The sequence below is a fragment of the Vulpes vulpes genome, chromosome 2, assembly GCF_048418805.1.
Source record: "Vulpes vulpes isolate BD-2025 chromosome 2, VulVul3, whole genome shotgun sequence".
Taxonomy (NCBI): Eukaryota; Metazoa; Chordata; class Mammalia; order Carnivora; family Canidae; genus Vulpes; species Vulpes vulpes.
The window spans coordinates 24,129,848-24,154,664 of record NC_132781.1 but is presented as its reverse complement, the minus strand read 5'-3'; the positions used below and the strand labels follow the sequence as shown (position 1 = coordinate 24,154,664).

The following is a 24,817-nucleotide window of genomic DNA, read 5'->3' as shown; positions in this document are numbered from 1 at the left end:
CTCTCTTAAACAAACAAACAAACTTAAATATAAGGTAACTGAGGCCCTGAAAGTTTAAAAGAATGGCTGAGGGTCACATAGCTAACCAGGACCAGAATCCTTCTGACCCCCCAACCTCTAGACACCACACTATGAATCCTCCTCAGCCTGCCCCAGGCAGCTGGGGGAGAAGGGAAACCAGAAATCATCACTGGGAGAGAGCCAAGGCCACAGCTCTGGGGATGGACTGGCAGTGGATAATGTCCAAATAAAGCATCACAGGGTCTTGCACCCAACCTTTGCTGGGCACCCACTTGGTGCTTATCCTTACTCTTCATGGAAGAAAAAGAAAAAACAAATCATAAAACTTCAAACTCAAACTCAAAGAGCCCTGTTTTCAACCAACCTCATTCACATGGTCAGGAGAGTGATGGTTCCTCAGTCCTAGCCCTATAGCTAGGATCTCATGAGCCCCCTCTCCTGCCCTCCCCTAGTCTGTCTCCCAGACCTGGTGGAAGCCCTGGCAAATGCACTCTTCCGTGGAGGGAGGCAGGAAGGAGGTGGGGAAGAAGAGCCCTTTCCGATGGAGTCCAAGAACAATGATTTCAGCAGTTGTTATATTTTCTTCCTGGATAAGAAGCAAGAAGAGCCAAGTAAATGAGCTTGATCTTCTAGGACCCTGGATCCTGGCTCTGGCTCTGCCACTAATTGGGTGGGCCTCTTCCCCTCCCCAGGCATCAGTTTCTCCATCTGGACAATGAAAGATTAGAATTGATGCTTTCCAGCATCTCTTCCTTTTAAAAGTCCACGGATCACCAAGACAGAACGTGTAGGTGACCATCCAATAACGTTTTTCCCTCACTCCTGCATCTCACTCTTTTTCCTGCTTCAAACGGACCCTTCCCTTGCTCTTCTGAAGATGCTCCCCACTCTACGGACCACACCCCACAACCCCCTCCCCTGATTTCTCTGCACATGGAGAGGAGATGCGAAGTCTCCCGGGACTACCTTGAGGCTGCCCCTGGCCAGACAGTGGTTCCCTCCTTCCTAGTGATTCTTTGTGTCTATATTTCTTCCCAAGGAGCTGGGGTCACAGTGCCAAGGAGAAGGAATGAAAGGTGGTGGTGGGGGTCATCTTTTTTCCCCTCGCCTCTGCCCATCTCTCCCTGCTCCAGTCTGGTTTGTCAGTAAAGGGGAGGGAGGATGGATGGAGGTGGTCCCCGAGCCTGTCCCACAGCTCCCCACTCCACTGTCTGCCCCTCCACAGAAGCAAAATGGGTCACGCTCAACAAGGGCCGTTATTGCCAACCTGGCCCTGCTGCTGCCTGGGAGAGCCCAGCCCTCCCCCGCCAGATCTCATTAAGGGGTCGCCACTTATGCTTCCCAGCCGCCCCCCATCCATCTTTGGCCACGGATGACAGACTGGGCCCGGGGGCTGATGTCCGGCAGGTGACAGGGTTAATGGCAGAAGAGGGCAGAGGGCAGAGGCCAGCCAACTCACAGTGGCGGGAGGGCAGCCTGGGGAGGCCCCGGGTCCATTCCAGCTGGGCAGCGCCTCAAATTATAGCACCTGGGGGAGGGATGAGTCCTGGACCCATCCATCCCCAGGGAAGTAAGGTGGGCAATATCGGTCATCTTGGGAGCAGATGGTAGGATGTTAGCCTGGGAAGAAGAGGAGAGAAGACGCTCCGGGGGGTGGGGAGGAGTGGTGCACAGGCTGAAAAGAGAAGAGAAAAAAAATCCCTAGAGTATAAAGTATAAAGTATATAGTATATAAAAAGCCACTATGTATGTGGGCTCAGGGAAAACAATTACCTCTGGGATCCCCGGATGCTCTTTGGCAAGAAACACATATCTTGCTGATGTGTAGGAAGCCAGGTGAGTGTGTGCCCGTCAGTCACTCCTTTTGTTTTCCCTTCCAGCTGCCTGTTAACTGTGGCCTCGCACTGTGGTTAGGAGTAAGGGTCTAGAGTCAAACAGTGTGGGTCCAGATCCTGTTCAGATCCTCCCTGTGTGAGCCCAGGGAACTTACTTAACCTCTCTGAGCCTGATTTTCTCCCTCTGTGCAATAGAACTCTAGAAGCACTGGCTCCCAGGAGGTTGCAATTACACGATGCGTGGACACAGGTCTGCTGTGTGCATGCAGTAAAAGCTAGGAGCTCCTGGGAGGAGCAGCATTGTTGCACTATTGCATCACCTTTGCTGCTTCCCAACTAGCCCCAGGCTTTTCCCAGGCTTTCTGCCTCAGGACCTCCCCTCGTTTGACCTCCTACATGCTTATGATCACCTCCAGCCTGCTCTGCTCACTCCCAGGAAGCTGCTGAATGCTGCTTTGGGGGCAGCTGCCCCTCTCACTGCTCCAGAGAGGAGGCCCCACAGTGGCAAGGGTTAGTCCCTCTGGGCCTTTGAAGCCTGGAAAGGGGAGGGGCTGCCCTGTGCTCCTGACCTGGGGGGACCAGGCTCAGCCCCCCACCTCCCACCGTGGGAGGAGAGCCAGGAACAATGGGCAGTGGAGGGCTGGCTCTACCGCTGGCCAGCTGGCAGTCAGGCGAGGGGGTGGGGTGGAGGTGGGAGCATGTCTTCTCTGAAGCCAGTAGGAAGTCCTTGTGAGAGCGGATAGTGGCTGGGGTCTGACCATGGGGGCCCCAGATATTGAGGGTATCCTATGGAGAGGAAGAGAGAGAACCTTACGAAGTCGCCCAGAGGCCTCCCAGAGGGGTTGCAGGGAGCCACCTCTTTGGTCCCAAGGACCCCCCCTCAAAGTGCACCCTGATCTCAGGATAGGTAAAGGAGGCAACTAGCACTACCCTGCCCTCCCTCCCTGCCTGGTTGGAGTGGTTCCCCCGGGTGCTGATCACCTCCATTAGGTCCTCAATCTTGCGAGGATAATGCATGGCCCAGGCTGGGCTAAGGGAGGAGGCCCCATCGGCAGGGAGCCGGGAGGCAGGACACAGGGGCCTGAGCAGAATACCAAGCAGCCGGCCTGGGCCTGAGGCTGCCCCTTGTGCCCAGCAAATCTGGGCCAGGCCAGAAAAGACATGGGGAGCCTGTCCCCACCATCCACAACTCCTGCCCACCTCTGTGCCCTCTTGCCAACTCTACCACTCCCTACTGTGGCTGAGCTTGGAAGGTCTCCCCTCCCCAAGGGCATCAGCCCAGTGTGGTGCCAGGGTTCTGGGTAGCAGGAAAAAGCAGTATCTGATCTACCCAATTGGACCAAAGAGCCTCTGAGGATGACCCAGCAAGACCAAAAAAACAAAAACAAAAAAAAAAAAAAACAAAAAAAACCTTTGGTGGGGGTGGAAAGACCCAGAACATAAGAATGTTCTCCCTTTCATTGTCTGTCCACAAATGTCAAATGAAATCAACTATAATGCGTTCTTCCAAAGTGAGTATTGCTATGATGTAGCCATGCTCATCGCTAAATCCAGTCCCCTTGGGGAGGTTGCTGTCTTTGGCAGCTCTGATCTCAGTTCACCCCAGCCCAACCTCTTCTTTTGCCTTCTGCTGGGAAAGCCTTTTTACACCATGTGTGTGAGCGCCCTGCGTGGTTGACAGAGCCCCTGCACTCCTGTGGGCACATCTGACTGCCCCCACCCTGCCAGGTAGGAAGACAGGTGTTACTGCCCCTGGAAGGCAGTGTAGCCTAACAGCTGTGGGCTTGGACCCTGGAGTCAGACAAATCCAACATCCCTGCCTACCAGCTGTGTGACCTTGGGCAAGCTTCTAAATTTCTGGCCTGAGTTTCCTTATCTATTAAGTGGAAATTAAACTAGTAGTATCATATACATTACTTAGGAGACTTTGTTAAATGAGAAAAGCATTTAGCACAATGCCTGGCACTTCATAAATACAAAAATGGCAGAGGGGAAAAGAATTCTTAAAAATTTCTATTTTGGGGATCGCTGGGTGGGCAGCAGTTTGGCGCCTGCCTTTGGCCCAGGACGCAATCCTGGAGACCCGGGATCGAATCCCACGTCGGGCTCCCGGTGCATGGAGCCTGCTTCTCCCTCTGCCTGTGTCTCTGCCTCTCTCTCTGTGTGTGTGTGACTATCATAAAAAAAAAAAAAAATTTCTATTTCGTAAGAGAAAAAAATGAGCTCCTGGAAGGTAAGAGGTTGGGCTGGGTTATGGAACTAGAGGCATGATCTAGCTCTTTCTCCACCAACACACCTGACGGGCAACCCCCTGCCCCACCTTCACTGGTTCTTTCTCACTCTCCTGCCTCATCTGCCAGCCTTGCCCCCCAGAGCTGGGGTAGCTGCCGGGGCTCCAGTCTCTGAGTTCCCCTGGAATGTGAAAGGCTGGTTCTCTCTTCCTGTCAGGACCGGGCAGAGATGTTTTCAGTAATGGGAGCAGCAATCAGAATTCAAAGTTCATAACTCACCAGTGATCAGATAGATGTAGGGGAGGTGCTGGGACAGTAATATTAATAACTGTACCATTAAAAACTAGTAAGTGGGGACACCTGGGTGGCTCAGGGGTTGAGTATCTGCCTTTGGTCCAGGGCATGATCCTGGAGCCCCGGGATCAAGTACCGCATCGGGCTCCCTGCACGGAGCCTGCTTCTCCGTCTGCCTATGTCTCTGCCCCTCTCTCTGTGTCTCTCATGAATAAATAGATAATATCTTTAAACAAAACTAGTAAGTGATGTCTTCATAAAGCATGTGTTGTTTGGGGTGCTTGGGTTTGTTTATTTATTTTTCCCTTCAGGAGCACATAGGGCCACAGAGGGAGAACATTAAATTATCTCTTGAAATGATTCCTGTAATAAGTTGGGCAGGTTAGGAGAGCTGTTGGCAGCTCCTGCCAGACCTCCCTCGACCTTTCTGAACTCCTATCTTTCACTTGGCCCTGTTTTAGAAGAGGGCAATTACTCCCTTCTGGGTTAGCTGTGTCCCTTGTTTAGAGCTGCTGTCTATATGGACAAAATGTGCGGTTTTTCATCAGCCAACCAAGTAAGAGTGATCATATATTATTCCTTGCCAGAAATCAGAATGTGCTGCATGACGTGGAAGAGAGGGGGCCTGTAGGAACAAAGCCTTTGAATATTTGAAATATGCCCTATTCTGGAAACCAGGCCCACAGAGCCCCAACCACCATGACATCGATAATAATCACAACTGTTTATGTCATGTGGACAACAAGCCAGGTTCCCTTCTGAGCACTTCACATGTGTTAACATACGAGATCTTCATAAGAACCTTTGCAGTGGATACTATCATCGTTCCCATTGTAGGTGGGAGGAAAGGGAGGTGTCATAGCCGGTAGGTGGTGAAGCTGGGATTGAGTCCCAGCCATTCTGACTTTCCAGTCTGGGTTCCCACCAGCTACCCTGCCTTGAATATTCTTCACTGGGGGTGGTGCCTTCCCCGTCTTTAACTCTGAGATAGGGATGACCTGGCCTGAGCTAAGGAGCTGATTCCTGATGCCTGGGAATTCCCTCCTGCTAAAATGGTCACAGTTATGCTATCCTGAGTACTTTCCAGGAGCCAGGCGCTATGCGAAGAAACACGTTGCGTGCATGATCTCACTTGCTATGTTCCCCACCCGTGAGTTGGGTGCTATTATCATTCCCACTCTGCGGATGAGCATAGCAAGGCCCGGAGGTGTCTAGAAGCCGACTGCAGCAAGCAAGTTACTGGAGTCTCAAAACCAGGGCTGACTCTGCCTGCCCTGCTGCCCTACAACAGCTTCTCCCACTTCCCACGCCAGGATTTTTTGTGATTCTAATACTCTGGGATCAGGTTTGAGTGAGCCCCATTGCCAATTTAACCCATTTCTAAGACGCCCAGATTTCCAAGGGGGTCCGAGGCCAGGCGACCCTGCGGGGAGACTCGCACAGACAGGAAGGCACAGGGAGTCTTTCAATTTTACATTAAAAGAGAAAGTCCCCTCCTCCGCCCCCCTCCCCCCTCCCCCTGCTGCAGCAACCTTCCAATCGCATCAGAGACCCGAGAAGGGGCTTGACCTCTGTCCCTGGGGGAGGTCAGCCGGGGTGACCCTGCCTGTGCGCAGGATCCCGTGAGAGAGGCCCAGCTGCAGGCCCCGGAGGGCTGGAAGCGCACCCGGAAGCGGGCCCGGGGTCACGGAGGGCGGCCGGGCGGAGGGAGGGGCTTCCCTGGCCTTTTGTGAGCTGATGGGCAGAGGGAGATTAGTTCCACAGGCAGCCCCTGTGTCTCCAGAGAAAGGGGCTATTGTGGAGCGACTCAAAATACGGGGCACAGCCCACCCCACCTCCCCTTTTATCGCCATGGTGATGGGAGGGGGCGGTTGAGGGAGCAAAGGAGGGAGGGAAAATGCGGGGCAGGTGAAGGGTGGGGGGAGTGGGCAGGAGGGGGTGGCAGTGGAAGCCAGCCAGAGCAAGAGGGGGAGAGGAGAGCTCTGCGCCTTTCTCACCCAGAGGGGCTCTCGGCTTCATCTCTCTCCTCCTCTCTGCGTCCTGCCCGCCCGAGGGCTCCCAGAGCGAAGAAGGGCTGGCCCACTCCCCTGCAGCTGGCCCTGTGACCTCGGAGGGTGAGGGGTCTGACCATCTGGGAATAAACTGCAAGATGGCCACATGGAAGGCAGCTGGTGAACAGCTGCTAGGCCTTGTCCTGCTTCTGGATATACCAAGTGCCCCAAACCATTGAATCTCAGGGTCACGGACCCAATCTCCCAACCTCGGCAGCGGCCCCCCTAGATACTGATCCAGTGTCAGCCCGAGGTCCTCAGTGATGGTGACTTTCTCACCTGGGCCCTCTGGGGACCTCTAGTTGTCAGAAAGGGCTTCCTTATACTAGGTAGAAACCTGTCTTCCTCTTACCTCCACACACAGGCCTATTAGTTCTGCTCTCTGGGGCTGTACCACGAAATAAGGTAGGCTTTTAATAAATAGTGGGGCGGCGGGTGGAATAACAATCTGACACTTCTTGACTTGAGATATTTGGAGAAAGCTGTCAAGAAGGTAATTCTGTTGGAAAGAACACAGTCCATAGTTCAAAAGGTACTCAAAGCTAAGTGGAAGAACTGGATGGGAAGCAATTCTGGCCATTGCACGCTGTCTGGGAGACAGGACATCTCAAGATGCAAAGGTCCTGGGCGCCACCTTGATGCCAACAGAGGAGGTCACAGACAAGGCCTTCGGCGTGTTTCAGCAAACTACCCAGCCCAGCAGACAGAGGCCAGAGTCAGAATTTGCCAGGGGAATGTGCCTGGTCCTGGTGTGTATGGCTCTGCTGCAAGCTAGAGAAACTCCCATCATCAAACAGGATTCTCTTGAGGGGAAGGGTCCAGTCATGTGTTCTTATCAAATATAGAGAGAGGAAGAGGGGGCTAGCCCCCATAGTTTGGGGAGACTCAAGGGTTCAGGGCTGACTGGGCTCCTCCAATTAGCAAGGTTACAAGTTCCAGCCTACATTCTGGGAAGGCCACCAGGAAGGCCTCAGGGCTGCTTCTGGCCTCCCAGCATAGCTCTTCTTACCAAGGTGGGTCAGCCCCAAGGTTTCATAGGACAGGAAAGGTAAGAGAGGGGTGGGAAGCAAACTCTACCATGGAGGAAGGAGGTTGAATTTAGGGCTCCCTTGCTACGCTGTTGTTCCTCCCACCACCACCCCGCCTGGGGAGGCCCAGGGGGCAGGCTGCTTGGGCAGGCACTTCGAACAGGTGCGGTTTAAGCACACCAGGCCCCAGAGATAAGCGGAGGCTTGCGGTCATGCTAATGAAGGCCACATCCTACGCTCAAGAGCAGTTGTTTCAAAATGCTGGGGCCCTGGCGAGTGTTGAAGAGGGCCTTGCTTCTTGTGTGGGAGAGAAAAGGGAGATTAGTCCAAGGCTCCCTGTTTGAACGGTGCCAAAGCCTCAGCTGTCAGGGAAGGCAGGCATACCTGCTGTTGTCTCTTCCCATTCAGCACCAGGGCTCCTGCCCAAATGCTCATGTCCAGATTGTATTTATGACTGTTTTAAGAAGGAGTGACAGAGCCTTTTAATATCCCTGACAGCCTAGGATGTTTTAATAGATGGTGGAGCTGGGCTACAGGAGGTAAGGAAAAGGAGCCGAGTCACTGAGCGAGCTGTCAGGCCTGGTTTCTATGACAGACCCGCTGATCCACTCTCCGACAAAATAAAATACGGGGCTGCGTCTCTCCTCGGCCCCGTCAAGTTGACAGACAGTCTGTCACTATTGTATGTCATCTTTCACCTTCTAATCACTTGGGCTTAGGGGACCTGCATTTAACGGGGAGTCCCTACAGGATTTCCAACCCACCCTGCCTCTGGAGCATCAAGGCCTCTGCTTCAACTGCCCCAGAGTTCCAGCTGGGGTTCTCCAATATTTTTCAATATCGAGCACTACTTCCCTATCTTCAGAGTTCCGCTTCACTTGTTGCTGGTTGTTAGAGGTGATTATAGGTCTTACAGAAAGGCTCAATCACCTGTAAAAACAGATGGGGTAGGTGGTAGGGATGATTGCACAACAATGTGGAAGTATTTAATGCCGATGAATTGTATGCTCAGAAAGGGTTAAAGTGGTCAACTGTGTGTTATGAGCTGGGTCACATTATCTTTTTTTTTTTTTTTTAAGAATTTATTTATTCATAGACAGAAAGAGAGAGAGAGGCAGAGACACAGGCAGAGGGAGAAGCAGGCCCAACGCAGAGAGCCCGATGTGGAACTCGATCCTGGGACTTCAGGATCACTCCCTGGGCCACAGGCAGGAGCCAAACCCCTGAGCCACCCAGGGATCCCCACATTATCTTAACCACACACAGAGTAAGAAACAGATACTTTGGGGGCGCCTAGGTGGTTCAGTGGTTGAGTGTCTGACTTTGGTTCAGGGTGTGATTCCAGGATCCTGGGGTCAAGTCCTGCATCAAGCTCCCCGCCAGGGAGCCTGCTTCTCCCTCTGCCTGTGTGTCTGCCTGTGTGTCTCTCATGAATAAATAAATAAAATCTTAAAAAAAAAAAAAAACAGATACTGTCAATCTCTGATGCCTTCTAATGTGGGTGTCCCACAGTGTATGCCTATAACCTGTATAACCTGTTGTCTGACTATTCCCAAGTTTCTATTCCCATGAAAATGCTCTGCCCCCACCTCCTGCTTCTTTACCTCTTCCCCCATTCTCTAGGGCTAATCAGCCTCAAGGTCAGTTTTGGAGTTGAACATCTGGAGGCTCCTTTTACATGCTTTTCTGGGACTAGGTTTGTGGCTAAAGCCTCTTTGGTCCTAAGAGTATATCCTGACAGGTGAGGCCTAAGGGATTCTCACGCCTTTTTTTTTTTTTTTGGTGGTGGTGGTGGGGAAAGGACAGCAAATCTCAGTGTCACCACCTGTTCTTTCTGGAGTGGCTGAAAAAAAAACCCCAGAGGGACCACGAAGTCCTCCTTCCTCACATATCATCTGCTCCCCCTCATCAGGGCTTCATCCTTCCGACCCCACCGACAAATGCCCACTGTGCGGAATGTTAAGGGGCAGCATTCCTGCTCCACTGTCCCAGTCCTGAGGGCTGCAGCTACAGAGCAGAGCCTCCCTCCAGCCTTGCCAGTCCCCGGCTCTGCGTTCGAGTCCTCTGCCAGGAGAGAGTTAAGGGCTTGGGTTTAATTTGCCCGTTAATCACAGTTAAAAGAAGTAATGAGCGTCTCCCCAAAGCCTGGGTGTTTCTCTGCAGATTAAGCAGCAATTTGCATAGCCCCTTTATTCATTCCCACCTTCCCCTGTGGGGCGGCTTGTCCTTTCAGACACAGCCAAGCGCAGCCCGCGGCGGGAGCGCTGTGACAAATGGCTTTGCTGCACGTGGTTTGGGCGAGAGGGAGGGAGGGGCAGGCTGGGAGGAGAGGGCAGCTCCCGACAGTAATGGATAGCTGGGCCGTTAAATAGTGCAGAACTTTTTATTAGACACACAGGAGAAGTTTAAATATTCAAACCGGTTTTCTTTGAAGCCTGGGGAATGAGGGGAGGGTGGCAGGCAGGATAAGTAAGAGTTTACTCAGGGCCAATTTACCCAGGGAGGCCGGGCTCATCAGCGCAGAGGAAGGGCACCTGGAGGACAGGCGTGGGTCTGCGGTCAGCTGGCACCCAGCCTCCGTGGCCCCGGAGTGGCCCTGACCCCCTCCCGATAGGCTGCGGGATCCTCCAGGCTGGACGGCAACCTGGGGCCTGACCCCACAGCACGCAGAGCAGTCTGCTTGGAGCCCAGCATCGGAGTGGCATTCCATCGTGGGGACTGACCTCAGCTTCAGAGCAGAAGCAACGGTGTCTCCCAAAGGATGGGACAACAGCCCTACTCCTCTGCTCTCCAGGAGAGCCCTTCACTAAACAGGGAGAGAGGACGGAGGGAGCCCGGGACACGTACAGGGCAGGTGCTCCCACTGGAAAGCACGTAGAAAGGATTTCAGGTTGACCACCGGTCCATCGTAAAAGCCTAGTTAAACCCAATTTCCTTCCCAACTTCCCATGTTTGCGGGATTCTTCAATTTTGCTAACTCATGGGCCCCACGACAGTAATATTTTAGAGGTCAAAGTCACTTTAGAGATCATTAAGACAACTGAAGTTTGGAGAAGTTAATTTTGAGATTCCAAAGGGCACACAAAAGTGAGCGAGAGCCAGTTCCTATCCTCAGGCAGCTCAGGGTGGAGCACAGGTGCCAGGATTGCACTGTGACGCCGTGACAGAGAGGTGAAGGGCATCTCCACATGGCTTCGGGATGCTGCTGAGGAAGAGGGGCTCATCCTGTCGGGGCCTGGAAATGTCCACAGAGATGTATTTGGGCCTTGTCTGAGGTGGGGCAGGAAGGCTAGGAGGGGGCCAAGAAGTGGGTTGGGGCTTGAGGACACATGTGGGTTTGGTGTCGTGGGTGGATGCCCAGGCTGGAAAGGAGATAGAGATCCAATTACCAAGGCTGGCCTGATACTCTAGGAGCTTAGGGAGCTAAGGGGGCGTCAGAGTGTCTAAGCAGGGGAATGATGAAGGTGAGAAAGCAGGGGCCGGGAGCCTGCTGCTTGACCTATAGAAAATATCAGATAGGGATGAAGAGTGGAATGGAGAAAGCTATGGGTTTGGTTCAGAATATTTAGGGATACCTGGGACATACAGAGCTGACACCCAAACACAAGTTTCTGACTTTAAGTCCAGGTTCTTTTGGGTCCATCCCCTCTCACAACAGCTGACTGTGGAGTCTAACTGGGCCAGTGGCCATCTAGGCACTGTACGCTCTTGCCATGGCTCCCTACCCTGAGGCCAGCAGTATCATTTTATACGGGAAGGAAAGAAGGCCCAGAGAGGTCCAGGGACTTGCCCAAGATCACATGGTGGCAAGAACAGAGCCAGGATTTGACCCAGGCGGTCCAGATCTAGAGAATGTGCTAATTATCATGATGCTTTGCCTGTTTCCTTCCTAACCTACTACAATTATCAGGTTTCATATGAGCGTGTACAGGAATGTGGAGAGAATGGGTGGCAATTAAATGAAATAAAAATTAGTGACAAGACAAGCAGATGCAGATGAGGAGTCAGGGAAGAGCCACAGGACCTGTGTTTCTAGGGGGGAGACTGAAGCAACATCTGGGAATTAAGGAGAGAGACAGAAAGGGGAGCAGGGAGGTACATGTGAGGGAACAAGCAGGACTGCAGCCCCCACCCCGGCATGGTGGGGGTGCTTTGCTTTGGTCCTTGGCTCTAGGCCATTCTCTCAGTGAGAATTCCCTTCTGCATGACAGAGAGAATCCCTGCCCACACTGGCCATGGGGAGCTAGTTCTAGATGGGTAGGACCCGATCTCCTCGGCAAGCCCTTAGTGGGCAGCCAGAAGCCAGATGAACAGCTGTCAGCACTCCGCTTAGCTCCTGGTCGTGGCCACCATCACAAGCTGCGGTGCAAAGGAATCCTACTTCTGTGGACTCTGACTAGAGCAGCACTTGGAGAAGATGTGGGAAGAAAGGCTTCACGTGAGCAGAGAGACGGTAATGGGGCTTGGGCAGCTGGATTTAGCAGGGAGAGAGGATCTAGGAAAACTGACTCTGCCCCATTGTCTGAAGGAAGGTGACAAGTGAGCTGAGTGGTGAGAGAGACTGAAATCTTCCCTGGAAAAAGGTGGCATAAAAGTGAACAGGAGGGCAGGTAGCTCAGCGATTTAGCACCACCTTTGGCCCAGGGCGTGATCCTAGGGACCCGGGATTGGGTCCCATGTCGGGCTCCCTGCCTGGAGTCTGCTTCTCCCTCTGCCTGTGTCTCTGCCTCTGTGTGTGTGTGTGTGTGTGTGTGTGTGTGTCTTTCATGAATAAATACATAAAATCTTAAAAAAAAAAAAAGTGAACGTGAAGGTAGGGTGTGCACTTGGCAATACGATTCACACCAAACTAAGGATAAATCTTGGTCCACCTCCTCCTCCTCTCCCAGAACATTTTCTCGAAGCCCCAGAATCTGACTGCTCAGAACTTGGTCTTCAAGCTCCACAAAGAACCTCCCACCATTCCCTTCCTGGAAGGCAAGTTAGACCGGGATGAAGAGTCCCTAACCACTGTTTCACAAACCAAAACTAAGAGCTCACATTTGTCCAGGAGTGCTTTCTCTGTGCCAGACAGCATTCTGAGAACTCTGTGTGTGTTAACTCGTTTAATCCTCACAATGAATTGTCAGGCAATTCAGAGAAAAGCAAGCGGGGACCCAACTGCAATCAGAGCAATGCTAAGGGGAATCTGGGAGCAGATCTGCAAGACACAGTGCTGTTCTCCCATGGGGTAAAGGAGCCGGGTGGGATCTCCAATGTCTCAGCGTGGCTGGGAAAGTGGGTTCCAGGAAGTGAAGCCCAGGCCAAAAGGCTAGGAGCTAAAGGTTCTGGACAAGACTAATGTTATAGGGTTAGAGACTTTTAAGAGACAATTGACATTGGGGTGCCTGGGTGCCTCAGTCGGTTGGGCACGTACCTTCAGCTCATGTCATGATCTTGGGGTCCTGGGATCGAGCCCCGTGTCGGGGCTCCCTGTTTGCTTCTCCCCCCACCCCGCCCTGCTCATGCATTCTCTTTTTCAGATGAATAAATATAATCTTTAAAAAACAAAACAAAACAAACCCAATTGACATCAGTGTAGGGTAGGCCTTCATTTTACCAGCTAAGCAGTGGATGAGGTCTGATCCCTGTGAGAACAGTCCCCTAACCACACCACTTAACAAGGTGCCCCAAATCTGCTGAGAGAAGCCTATCTAAACCCACTTCCCCTCCTGTGAAGATGGCCACACCTCAGCCTGTATGACTTCCTGCCATCAACCTCAGGCAGAGCAGAGCAGGCAGGCAGGCAAGGTGCTCCTCCGGCAGGGCAGGAGCAGGAAATTTTAAGGCCTGAAACTGGTCCACCGTTGTCACATGGTTCACAGGGCTTCTCCCTGCAGCTAGGTTCCTGGAAGCGACAGCATCCATCCATGTAGCAGCTGGTGATTGGACGAGGGACACTGACCAGGCGAGGGTAGCAATGCCTTGGTGAGTGGATGGCTGCTGCAAGAGGCAGGCCAGAAGGCCGGTGGAACCAGCAGCCGAACAGGTGGGGCAGGAGGTAGCAGCCACCCTCTCAGAGGGAAAGGGCCTAAGAGACTCAGCTTCCTAGGCCGCACATGTCCACAAAGACGGAGGGCAGGGTACAGCCCACCCGGTCCCTGTTACATCCTTCGATTCTAAGGACAGCTTTACCTCGACATTCCGCACGGGTTGTTTTTCCTTTTCCAATTCCTAGAGTAATTTCAGCCCCCGATACCTCCAAAAGGAGGTGAACACGCAAAGATTGGGGGGAAGCGATGGGCTGACATTAATTGATAGGAGCGGCTCTGAGCAGTTCATGCTGCCTTATCTCTCTCTCCTTTGGATAGCGTGTGTCCGCCGGAGTCCGCGGGGTCGGTGATTAATAGGGGCCATCACTCACTGTCCAGGACGGCTGAAAGGCAGCAGGGAGGGGGCGGCCCTCCCCAGAACTGAGATAACAAGCAGCAGGAATAATGAGTGGTGTCACTCCACTTTTCATTTTGATGGAAAGTCATTACGGGAGTCAACGCCAGCGACAAAGAGCCATGAATCAACTGCTCTGCTATGAAATTAAAATCGAATTGCTGGCCACCCCCAACCCCTACCCTTCCTGGGAAATGGGGATGGGTAGGTGGCTGGGGAGAGGGGTGCTATCCTGGGGTGGCCTCTACCCAATCACGGTGCTGGCAGTTATGGGGAGGAAGTGAACAGGCAGCTAGCTAGCAAAGGTGACAACTCCTGTCTCCACCTTGTTTATCAGACCCTTCCTCCCAAACCACATCTTCCCTCTGCCTGGAGGTAAGCTGTGATTAAAAGGAAAATACAGCTTTGCTTGGCTCCAACAAGGCTGCCACTTGACTACTACCCTTGGGCTTCTGGCCTGAGCAGGGCAGTCTAGCCTGGCCATGGACAGGAAAAGGGGCCCAGCCAATGGAGATCCCCAAGAGCCCCCTGCGGAACCACTTGTAGATACTAATCTAGGGCCCTGCCTGTCACAAGAAAGGGGGGGAAGTCCCTCCCCCCTTGGGGCTCTGTAGGAACAGCTGGTGGCCTTGGCAGCCCACTGGATCAAGAGCCCAAACAGGTGCAAAGCCTTGATTCAAGGGCCAGAGAAGCACAAACTCTCAGTAGTGAAGCAAGAGCCTCTTCCTTTTTTATTAAGTCCAACTAGATGATGAGAAGCCCCAGAAACTGTGGTCTCAGACTGAGGGTCGTAGGGCCAATCAAGATAGCTTCTTGCCAGAGAGTATAGCAAGTGTCAAAGGTCACCATCGAGGAGATGGCTCCTTCACGTGGCTTTCCATCCTCCAATCCCCTGGTCTCTGGCTAGGAAGGGCCCTGCCACTTCAGCCCAGGCTGTCTTCCCCTCCTGCCAGAAGGCTGGGAAGACGGGCAGGTGGACCTGTGGAGGCTGTCACAGAGAAGTTCCCATCAGGTTCACGGGGCGCCCACCGTACCTCTTGGAAATGTCAGCTTCGATCTGAAAGACAGTGATACCAAGTGGGTAGAAGCAGAGAGGCAAAGGTGCCTCGTTCTGTATAATCTGGGGGTCCTCCCCCTGGGCAGGTTTGCCTTTCCTGTCTTACCAGCTTCTGAAGCTCCTTGGTCTTCTCTAGCAGTAGATCTAGCTTGGGCTCCAGGGCTGCCTGCTCCTGAAGTGCTTCCTGCTGCTTCTGCACCATCAGCTCTTTCTTCAAAGCCAGCAGCTGGGACTGCTTCAGCTTTTGCTGGAGAAACCCCGTCACTCGATCCACATACCTGTGCGGGGCACTCGGGTTAAGCGTCTGAGGCAGCTGAGTAGCCTGAGTATCCCCATTCATCTGCTGGGAAAGGCAAAGGCAACCAAATCCCTGCCCAGCGACTTGGCCTCCACCCCCTTCATTCCCTTCCTGCAAGGTTTATGGCTCCCACTTCTCCTGTCTTACTTGGGAAGCAGAGCCTGCCTGCATGTCAAACCACCCCATCCTGCCCCAAGAGAACCCTGGATCCCAGCTGTGACAGAGCTGCCATGGGAGGCAGAGAAGAGCTCTGAGGAGTCATGGAGAAGGGGAACGCAAAGAGTCAGGGCTGCTCAAGATGGCGGCACGCCACATCACGCTCCGGAAGAGCCCAGTGTCAATAGGAAAGCCAGACCTTGGGGAGGCCAGGATCATAAACAGGTGTTGCATTCGAAGACTGGTGAGCCGGCCAATCAGGTCCTGTAGTGTCGACACCATGGTAACCATCTTCTCCTTGGTCTGGCCCTGCAGGATGGCTGGAGCTAGTTGGAACTGGCTCACAGACAAAATGTCTGCCTCCTCACTCATCTCCACGGCTCTCTGGGACAAGAAGATCTCGAGCTGAGGGCAGAAGAGGATCTGGTTGACATCAAGAAGAGAATTCAGAGGCTAAGCCCTCAGACTGCTCATAATGCAAGAATGAGATGTGAGGGCTAGACTCCTGGTGAGGAGGGATTATTTCTTCTGAACACTTTAATTGCTAGAAACTTACCAACTATGACGTGAGAGCCTGAAGCAGCCTCCACCGCTAATCTCCCGCCCCTCCTGCTATCTCACTCCCCACCACCCCCAGCCCTGGACACCTCTCCTTCTTCCCAACATGTGGCTCAGATAACTATAAACACAGAGATTTGACGGGTTCTCTCTGTCCCAGTGAAGGTATTTTCTCTCTGTGAGAGGAATGAGATTCAGGGAACTGGAATCCATATTTGAGAAGCCTGGACTAAGAAAGGGCTGGGAAGAATCTGAGAACCAGCCACATATCTTATCACTCTTATTCTAACCAGAGAAACTCCATCCTTTTGTCCTCCTTTGCCCTGGAGTCTAAGAGGAGCCTCTCTGAGCAAAAAGAAAAGGGAACAGGTGAGGACTATGAACGCAGATGAGGCCCTCACCAGCCACCAGGCCACTGGGAGGGGAACAGATGGAGATGAACACAAGCGGGAAGGGTCCATCCACAGAGGATGAAGGTACCTCCATGAGCTCATCGATGAACTGATTCCGGGTCTCGGGGTATTCGAGAAGTGTCAGGGCGTCTGGGCCCCTAGCAACACCTTCTGGAGCTGCCAGGAAGAGAGTCAGACAAATGATAAAGTCGCTGGGGACCAGAGAAAAAGACCCTCAACTTTGAGAAGTTCTGGTGGGCTAATATGGACAAAAACTCATTGCAGAAGCTACTTGATGTCTCACCCCAGGGTGAGGGGAAGGATTACCTTTTCCCATTGTCTTAACTCGAATCACACACTACTTCCAACTGCCAATCTGGGAGGAGGACCACAGAGCTGGCTTTAGGGCCTGGAAAGGGCCCCTCAGCTCTGTCGGCCACGAAGTTTCATCCTGCACCGCCCTCTAGTGGCTTCATCAGGGAGCCTGCTTCTCCTTCTGTCTGTCTGTCTCTCTCGGTCTCTCATGAATAAATAAATAAAATCTTTAAAATACTTTTTTTAGAACTTCCGTTACTCTACTCTCACATCATCATCATGATTTTGAGAAAACAGTTAGATGTGTGAGCAGCCCAATCTTGGCAGTGCATTTTTTTTGTTTCCAGAGACACAGGGACCTTTGAGCATCCACTCCTGCCAAAGCTACAGGGAGGAGGGCACTTACCCTGGGTTCCGGCTTCCAGCACTGTGATCTGCAAAGCGGCGTCGTCTCCCCAGTCAATCCCATCACCTCCAGCTTCCTGGGTGGAAAGCAAAGAAGCTCAGCAGGGTTGCAAGAATCTTCCCCAGCAAAGGGAGACAGAATAAACCAAAACCAAACCCTTGATAAGCTCAGTATGCCTGCACATTTCAACTGTATGAAGGACTTGCAGCCACATATGTTGCTACCCTCATCCCTGCTTAGAGTTACCACCTGCCAAGACCCCCACATACCAGGAGAAAAGGGGTCAAATGCCCCCCCTTGGACTATACCTCGCCTGAGGTCTACGGGCAACATCTTTTTGTTTTTTAAGTTTTTTTTGTTTAACTTGAGAGGCGGGGGGTTGGGCGGGGGGCGCAGCGGAGGGAGAAGTAGGCTTCCTTCAGGGAGCCTAACATGGGACTCGATCCCGGGTCTCCAGGATCACACCCTGGGCTGAAGGCGGAACTAAACTGCTAAGCCACCGGGGCTGCACACTTCAGGTAACATCTTTAAAGACAGACAACACTTCTCTCGACACCAAAGCAGAGATCACACAGCAAGTCCTCAGAGAGATGGGCTAAGAGGGCTTCCTAACCTTTGAGTCTGATTCCAGGGAGATGCCCCAGTCAATTCCAGCAGCCTGGGCAGAGATGCCAGAATCGGTCCCTTCGGCAGTCACTTCCACTCCAAAGTCGCCCCAGTCAATCTAGCAGGGGAAAAAAGTGTTAGCTTAGAGAAAGTGGGTGAAAAGAAAGGGGTGTGCCTCCCCAGAGGTCTCAGCTGCCCCTCTAGGGGGCGCCAGCACACTGTTGAAGGGCAATGGCTTGGGGGCTCCCTGAAGGACAGCACATCTTCAGAGAGTTCACAGGACAGGATTCCTAGTTCAAGGTCAACCAGCTTGCTGAGTCTCTACAACACTCATCTCTGCTCTGGCCTCAAGAAGCCTGTAAAAATAAAGGAGGGCCTTCTGGGCCCTTCCAGCTAGGGTCTCTCGCACCCAAATCCTACTTTCTTCCTTCTGGGACTCTGCACTCAGGTAGAGGTGGAGCTGTGGGGCATGAGGACATGGCTCTCGCCAGGTTTGTCTTACCATGTCTTCTTCCACCTGCTCAGGCAGCTCCTCGAGGTGGGGCCGCTCCACCACAGAGGGTTCTGTCCCCATTCTCCATTCGTACACCGTGGAGTTCCCCCGCCTCTGCACGAACCGCAGCATTGGCAGCACCTGCTCTGTAGGACTGCAACAGAGCACTGCCTGACGCTCCTGCTGCACACACGTGAAGCCCACGCGGGGCTCCGGCCTGCGCCCCCAGGCCAGGTGGGGGAGCTCCCACAGGCTCACGTGTGTAAACCAAAACTCAAAACGTGAGGTGGGAAAAGCACAAGTAGAGGAGACAGAACAGCCAAGGAAAATAGGTCAGGTCAACTGTCCCCCCGCGCTGGAGAGAAACTAAGGTCCTTTACCTTTCACACACAAACCCCACACAGGCCTGGTACAGATCGATGGCTTCACCCAGGGCCTGAGCCCCTGCCCCAATCTCAGCCAGCTGACTCGGCAGGTCTTTCACCAGGGCCAGCAGTTCTCTTCGGACGTTGTCTCCCTAGAGAGGATGGGAGAAGAGGGCTAAGACAGGAGCAGTGGGAAGCACAGTGCAGCGAGCTAAAAAGAACACCCAAAGATTGCAGATGGGTGAGACACTGGCTAAGAAGGGCACAACTGGCCGAGAAGGGAGCCTCTCCCAAAAGCGAAGGGGCTGGGTTCAGGCCAACAGAGGCGCCAGGTGCCCTCCAGCTCACCGTGATGCCATACTGCTTGCACGAGTGGTAGAACTGCTCCCGCATCTCCGCAGCCCCCGCCTGGCCCTCCTCCTCCTTGCGACTATATTCTTGCTGCAGCTGCTGGCACTTGGCGATCCGCTTCTTCAGTGAGGGGATCTCATAGTTGACATTCCGAACCAGGAGGCTGGAGAGTTCCACTGAAAGGAGCCCAGGAAATTTACCCCAGATGCCCACACCCCGAGGCAAACATGCCCCTGTGACATGTGCAAATACACCCCATGGCAGCAGAGAGCGTGGCTTGGCCTCCCAGCTCCCCCCTCCCAGCCATGGAACCTCACACATTCAACCTCACCAATCCAATCCTGTTCTGTAACATAGGGACAATCATATTTACCATGAGGATTAAGAGAGAGAATCCACATAAAACATGAGTATAATTCCTTGCATTTAGTAGGTGCTTGGTAAGTATGAGCTATTATTATTAAGACTTTGAGGAAACATACCCCAAAGTACCATAAGCCCTGTAATTATGCTCTCAGGCACCCAATGTGGCCCCTCTTCTTCCCAGTGGAGACTAGGGGTGCAGAGGAGGTGGGTCAGTCACCAAGAGGTCAGTAATGAGGACCTACACATACCTGCCAGGCCCGGCCTGGCCAATACCTACTACCTGCCTGGTCTTCCTCCTCCTCCCAATACTCTTTGGGGAACTTCTTTGCCCACCTGGTAAACATCTATACCCCAGCTTCTTCCCCCACAAGGACTGTGCCTCCTAGAAGCCTAGAGTCTCAGAACTCTTGGGAGTGGGCCGCCCCATGGACACCAGGTTTCCCAGGCTAGGCTACTTTACCTAGGTAGGTGTTGTCCTTCTCATACAGGGCTACAATCTCCTGCCAGTCCTGGGTGAGGATAGAAATAGGAAGTGAGCTGGAATGGCGCTCAGCAGCCACATACCAGCTCAAGCCCCAGGGGGGACGCTCCCCAGCCCTCATATCACATCAGACACAGACCTCTTCTTCATAACACTGGCTGGACACCCCCACACACTTCCTTTTAAGAATGTGGCATCAACAAGTGCTCCCCAAAGCAGTAGGACTGAAAACGTAAACCCAGGCATAGGATCTACTTTGGAATAAACTTTGGGGGCAAAGAGAAAGCTCAGGAAACAGTCTACATAGGCATCTCCACTGGACCCTTAGCGAGACCAGAGACTCTGACCCTGCAGCTTTGCCCACACTTGCCTTCATTCGCTGTGAAGAGTACCGGCCAAAAATATTTTTTGTGGAGGCTTCAGTGCCTTTGAGAAGGTCCACAATCCTTAGGCAGTGGAAGTAGTGAATGTCTAAAAAGCAACGAAAAACAAAGACTTTGGGAATTATAGTATTTTCCCCACCTACTCTGAGCACATGGCTAACTGATGAATATGCTGAGAACTTTAGCATGTATAGCTCTCCCTCTCAGCATTCTGTGTTGGAAGAAACTGGCATCTGTACCCCAAAAATAAATCTCTCTCTAGGGGTCAGCCCTACAGCTAAACAACAAGGGGGCGGCTCAGCTGATATCCAGTGCTCCAGGAAAGAGGGGCTCTGGTAATGTAGCCCAGAAGCACTCACAGGATCCAGAGAGCAGCTGGGCGATCTCCTCGCTCTCTGGCATGTCCTGGATGGCAGCATTGATCTTCTCTCGGATGGTCAACACCAGACTCTGCCATTTCAGACTGCAGTGCCTTCTGTCCACCAGCCAGTCTGTGTGAGAAGCACCCACATCACAGCATTCCCACTGACACAGCCAGAAGCCCACCACTAATTCAGGTGAAATATGCTAAGACACTGGCTAAAAGTTATATGTATATTGGTTAAGGTGCAAGCATCATGGGAATAAAGAGAGGCTCTGGAACGCCTGGGTGGCTCAGTGGTTGAGAGTCTGCCTTCGGCTCAGGATGTGATCCCGAGGTCCTGGGATTGAGTCCAGCATCAGGCTCCCGGCAGGGAGCCTACTTCTCCCTCTACCTGTGTCTCTGCCTCTTTCTTGGTCTCATAAATGAATAAATAAAAAAAAAAAAAAAAAGAGAGAGAGAGGCTCAAAGGGACCCCTGGGGTTAAACAGACCCCACCGCAGCATGACCCCAAGATCATGACCCGAGCCGAAGACAGATATGAGCCACCCAGGCGCCCCATTGTATGACTTTTATAGAGCAACTGCCTCCACGCAGGGATAAAGAAAAACTTTAAATTGGTCCTGACATCAAAGTGCCACTTTTGACCACTCTAAATTCTCCATAATATTTTTGCTTCCATGGGTAATTATATCTTTCTTACTGACAGAGGATGCTTTCAACTTCCACTTCCTCAGGGCTGGGATTAACCATGACAATGGAAAATACAAGATGATTATGCCAAGTACCGGATGAATGAACAACTGTAAAGCCCCTAATACCTGCAGCGCCCTAAGGACTAGGTAACACTGGTACTCTCAACAGTGAAGAACTGCCTGGCACCACAAGAACACCAACGTGACTGACCTCCTGGACTCTGGGCCCAGATCTGTTTTTAGGAGAGGGTGTGGGTGGATGAGAGCCATGCATGTTTCCTCAGTAGGAGACAGCTAAGAGCTAGTCAGATGGTCCTGGCTTCTAATTATTAACCCCCCCCCCCTTTTTAAGATTGATTTATTTATTTGAGAGAAAGAGAGAGCATGTGAGCGTGGGGGGGGGGTAGAAGGAGAGAGAACCTTAGGCAGACTCCCCACTGAGCACAGAGCCCAACATGGGGCTTAATCCCACAACCCAGAGACCATGACCTGAGCCGAAATCAAGACCCTTAACTGAGCCACCGAGGTGCCCCTAATTATCAACTTTAAGTCTCTCAACCATTCTGTGCGTCAAGTTTCCCCACATATAAAATGTAGATAAGATATTGAACACAAGAGAGAATGGAATACTGTGCCTGGCATATGACAAGGACTCAATAAATCCAAGTAAAATATGCTCATTTTTACAATGTCAAGTGCCTAAAACAGCACCTGGTAGAGCAAAGACTCAACGAATGGTTGTTGTTTTCCTGGTCCTTCCATAGCCAATGACAAGTTCATGCACCAAGAGTGCACAAGTGCTGAAGAACTGGGACAAATCTGAATTTGTCTCCGTTATGGGGACACCTGGGTGGCTCAGTGGTTGAGCATCTGCCTTTGGCTCAGGGCCTGATCCCGGGGTCCTGGGATTGCCTGCATCAGGCTTCCCATGAGGAGACTGCCTCTCTCTCTCTCTTGAATACATACATAAATAAAAATATATTTTAAAAAAGAAGCTCCAGGGCAGCCTGGGTGGCTCAGCGGTTTAGCTCCTGCCTTTGGCTCAGGGCATGATCCTGGAATCCCGGGATTGAGTCCGAAGTCGGGCTCCCTGCATGGAGCTTACTTCTCCCTCTGCCTGTGTCTTTGCCTCTCTCTCTCTCTCTCTCTGTGTGTCTCTCATGAATAAGTAAATCTTTTTAAAAAATTAAAAAAAAAGAAGCTCTATTACGTGGCCACTGCATAGAACTCACTAAATAGTCCACAGTAGTGAACTGAGAACCCTGCCCTTATTAACATACCTGCCAACTGATCGAACACTGTGCTCTCACACTAGTTTTCAGCTATATCCCCTCTGCTGTATTCCTCTGAAACCTTCAGAAAGAAAAACTCTGTAGATACAATAGAACTAGAAGGGGATGAGGTAGTCAGACGTCATTTTTTTTTTAAGGATTTTATTTATTCATGAGAGACAGAGAGGCAGAGACACAGGCAGAGGGAGAAGTAGGCTCCATGCAGGGATCGCGACATGGGACTCGACGTGGGACTCGACCCCGGGGTCTCCAGGATCAGGCCCTGGGCTGAAGGCGGCGCTAAACCTCCGAGCCACCCGGGCTGTCCTAGTCAGATGTCATCTTAATGACAAAACTGACATCAAATCCATTAATGCAATTAGCATTTTACAATCCAGGAGTAGTGCACTTGCCTGGAAGGGTCATATATGAGGAGGTCCTTCCCTGGCTCTGAACTGAGGAGGTATGTATGTATGTATGTATTTATTTATTTATTCTTTTTAAAGATTTTATTTATTCACGAGAGACAAGAGAGAGGCAGAGAACCTCTCTCTTGTCTCCCGTGAATAATGAGGAGGTATTTAGATCAGATATAGACAGCAGGAAGGTGGCCTGGCCACTAAAAGGTCTTTGTTCCCAATTGGGTCTATGTCCCTCTTCCTCCTAAAATCAGAGGAAGATGGAAGCTTTTCTCTTAAAAAAAAAGGGGGGGGGGGATGCCTGAGTGGCTCAGTGGTTGAGCATCTGTCTTCAGCTCAGGACATGATCCTGGGGTCCTGGGATCGAGTCCCACATCCGGCTCCCTACAGGGAGCCTGCCTCTCCCTCTGCCTATGTCTCCACGGCTCTCTGTGTCTCCCATGAATAAATAATTTCTTTTAAAAGGAGGGAAGTTTTTTCTACACAAAAAGCATAGACATTGGAGTCTGACAGACTCGAACTCTAACTTCCTATCTGCCACTTAGTAGCTGACCATCTTTACAGTAAGCCACTAATCTGGGCCTGATGATTGACCGCACGTGTCATGCATGATGTTATACGGTGGAAGCTGAAGGTTCAAGTACAGACTATGGACGGTTCCTTCCCGCTCCTCCGAGCGCGGCAGGCAGACGCGGCTGGGAGCAGATCACCGCGAGGGGTCAGCGCCCCAGCAGGGGCCTTGGGGCATCGGGGCTCCCAGCTGTTGGCGACAGGCAGCAAAGGGCAGGGCCTCCCCCTGGCAGCCGGTTGCGCGGGGCGTCCCCTCCTACCGAGCAGCTTGCTGGTCTGGATGTCGATGGGCATGTGCTGATGGTCCTGGTGGGAAACACGCCGGGGAACGGGACGTGAGCGCGCCGAGGGGGCGTGCCACCTGCACGCTCGGTTCAGGGGCCCAACCGCCGCCCTGCAGGGCCAGAATGACGGGCCCGGGGTGGGGGGCGCGCCCGGGAGAGAGGCCGGCGACGCGGGCCAGGAACTGACGGGCCGAATTCAGCCCGGGTCCCCGGAGCAGCCCCCCACAGCCCCCAGCTCCAGGCCCCACACCTGCATCTTTCCTCCACTTCCGCTTCCGGCTGGCGACCCACGCCAGCCCCACCTACAACCAATCCCGCGCGGGGCTAGCGGAGCCTCTGTTTAGGCCCGAACGCGCCTCCTCCGGCCACGTAGCCACCTTCCTCCGAGCCAATCGGGACGCGCGCTCCTCCCCTGGCCACAAGCCCCACCCACCTCGGGGTTCCGAATGGCTGAGCCCGGAGAGGCGGGAGGACGGGAGTCAGCCAATGGGAGACGCGAGGCGGGCTCAGGGCTGGAGAGGGGCGGGGCGCCGAGAAAAGGCTGCAGGGGCGGCGAGCTCGCGGCAGGGGGCGCCCGAGAGCTGATACCCGCCGCTCCCGGCTAGGTGGCCGCCGAGCCTCGGGTGCTAGGATTACCTGGCTCGGGAGAGGGTCCTAGCGCTGACCCTGGACACCCGGAGGCCGTTAGAAATGCCTCCTTCCCGCCTTGCCTGGCTTTACCGTCCGTCGTCGTTTGTGGGTGGCGCTTGTCACATTTTGCCTTCCCGTTGAGTTTCTCTGATAGACATGTGTTGAGTACCTGCTACGTGCTGGGTAGATTAGGGCGGGGAAGGGGAGGCATCCCAAAGATAACACCTACATTGAGTCTTTAAAAGAAGAGCTGGGGCAGCCCTGGTGGCTCAGCAGTTTAGTGCCGCCTTCGGCCCAGGGCCTGATCCTGCAGTCCCAGGATCGAGTCCCCAGGATCGAGTCCCATGTTGGGCTCCCTGCAGGGAGCCTGCTTCTCCCTCTGCCTATGTCTCTGCCTCTCTCTCTGTGTCTCTCATGAATAAATAATAAATAAAACCTTTAAATAAATAAATAAATAAATTTTTATGATGGAAG

The 24,817-nt window shown here is 52.8% G+C and overlaps 1 protein-coding gene across 1 annotated transcript; it reads right to left on the bottom strand.

Annotated features, from left to right (window-relative positions):
* Positions 1 to 14,594: 14,594 nt before the first annotated feature.
* On the bottom strand, positions 14,595 to 24,133 carry CDK5RAP3 (CDK5 regulatory subunit associated protein 3). The gene is made up of 14 exons (XM_025995820.2): positions 23,964 to 24,133; positions 23,690 to 23,735; positions 20,473 to 20,604; positions 20,101 to 20,201; positions 19,710 to 19,758; positions 18,881 to 19,059; positions 18,548 to 18,684; positions 18,177 to 18,321; positions 17,682 to 17,792; positions 17,069 to 17,144; positions 16,436 to 16,524; positions 15,597 to 15,802; positions 15,050 to 15,221; positions 14,595 to 14,943 (listed from the first exon to the last, which is right to left on the bottom strand). The coding sequence occupies exons 1-14, from the start codon at positions 23,967 to 23,969 to the stop codon at positions 14,878 to 14,880; spliced, it is 1,515 nt and encodes a 504-aa protein (XP_025851605.2). The 5' UTR covers positions 23,970 to 24,133; the 3' UTR covers positions 14,595 to 14,877.
* Positions 24,134 to 24,817: the final 684 nt, after the last annotated feature.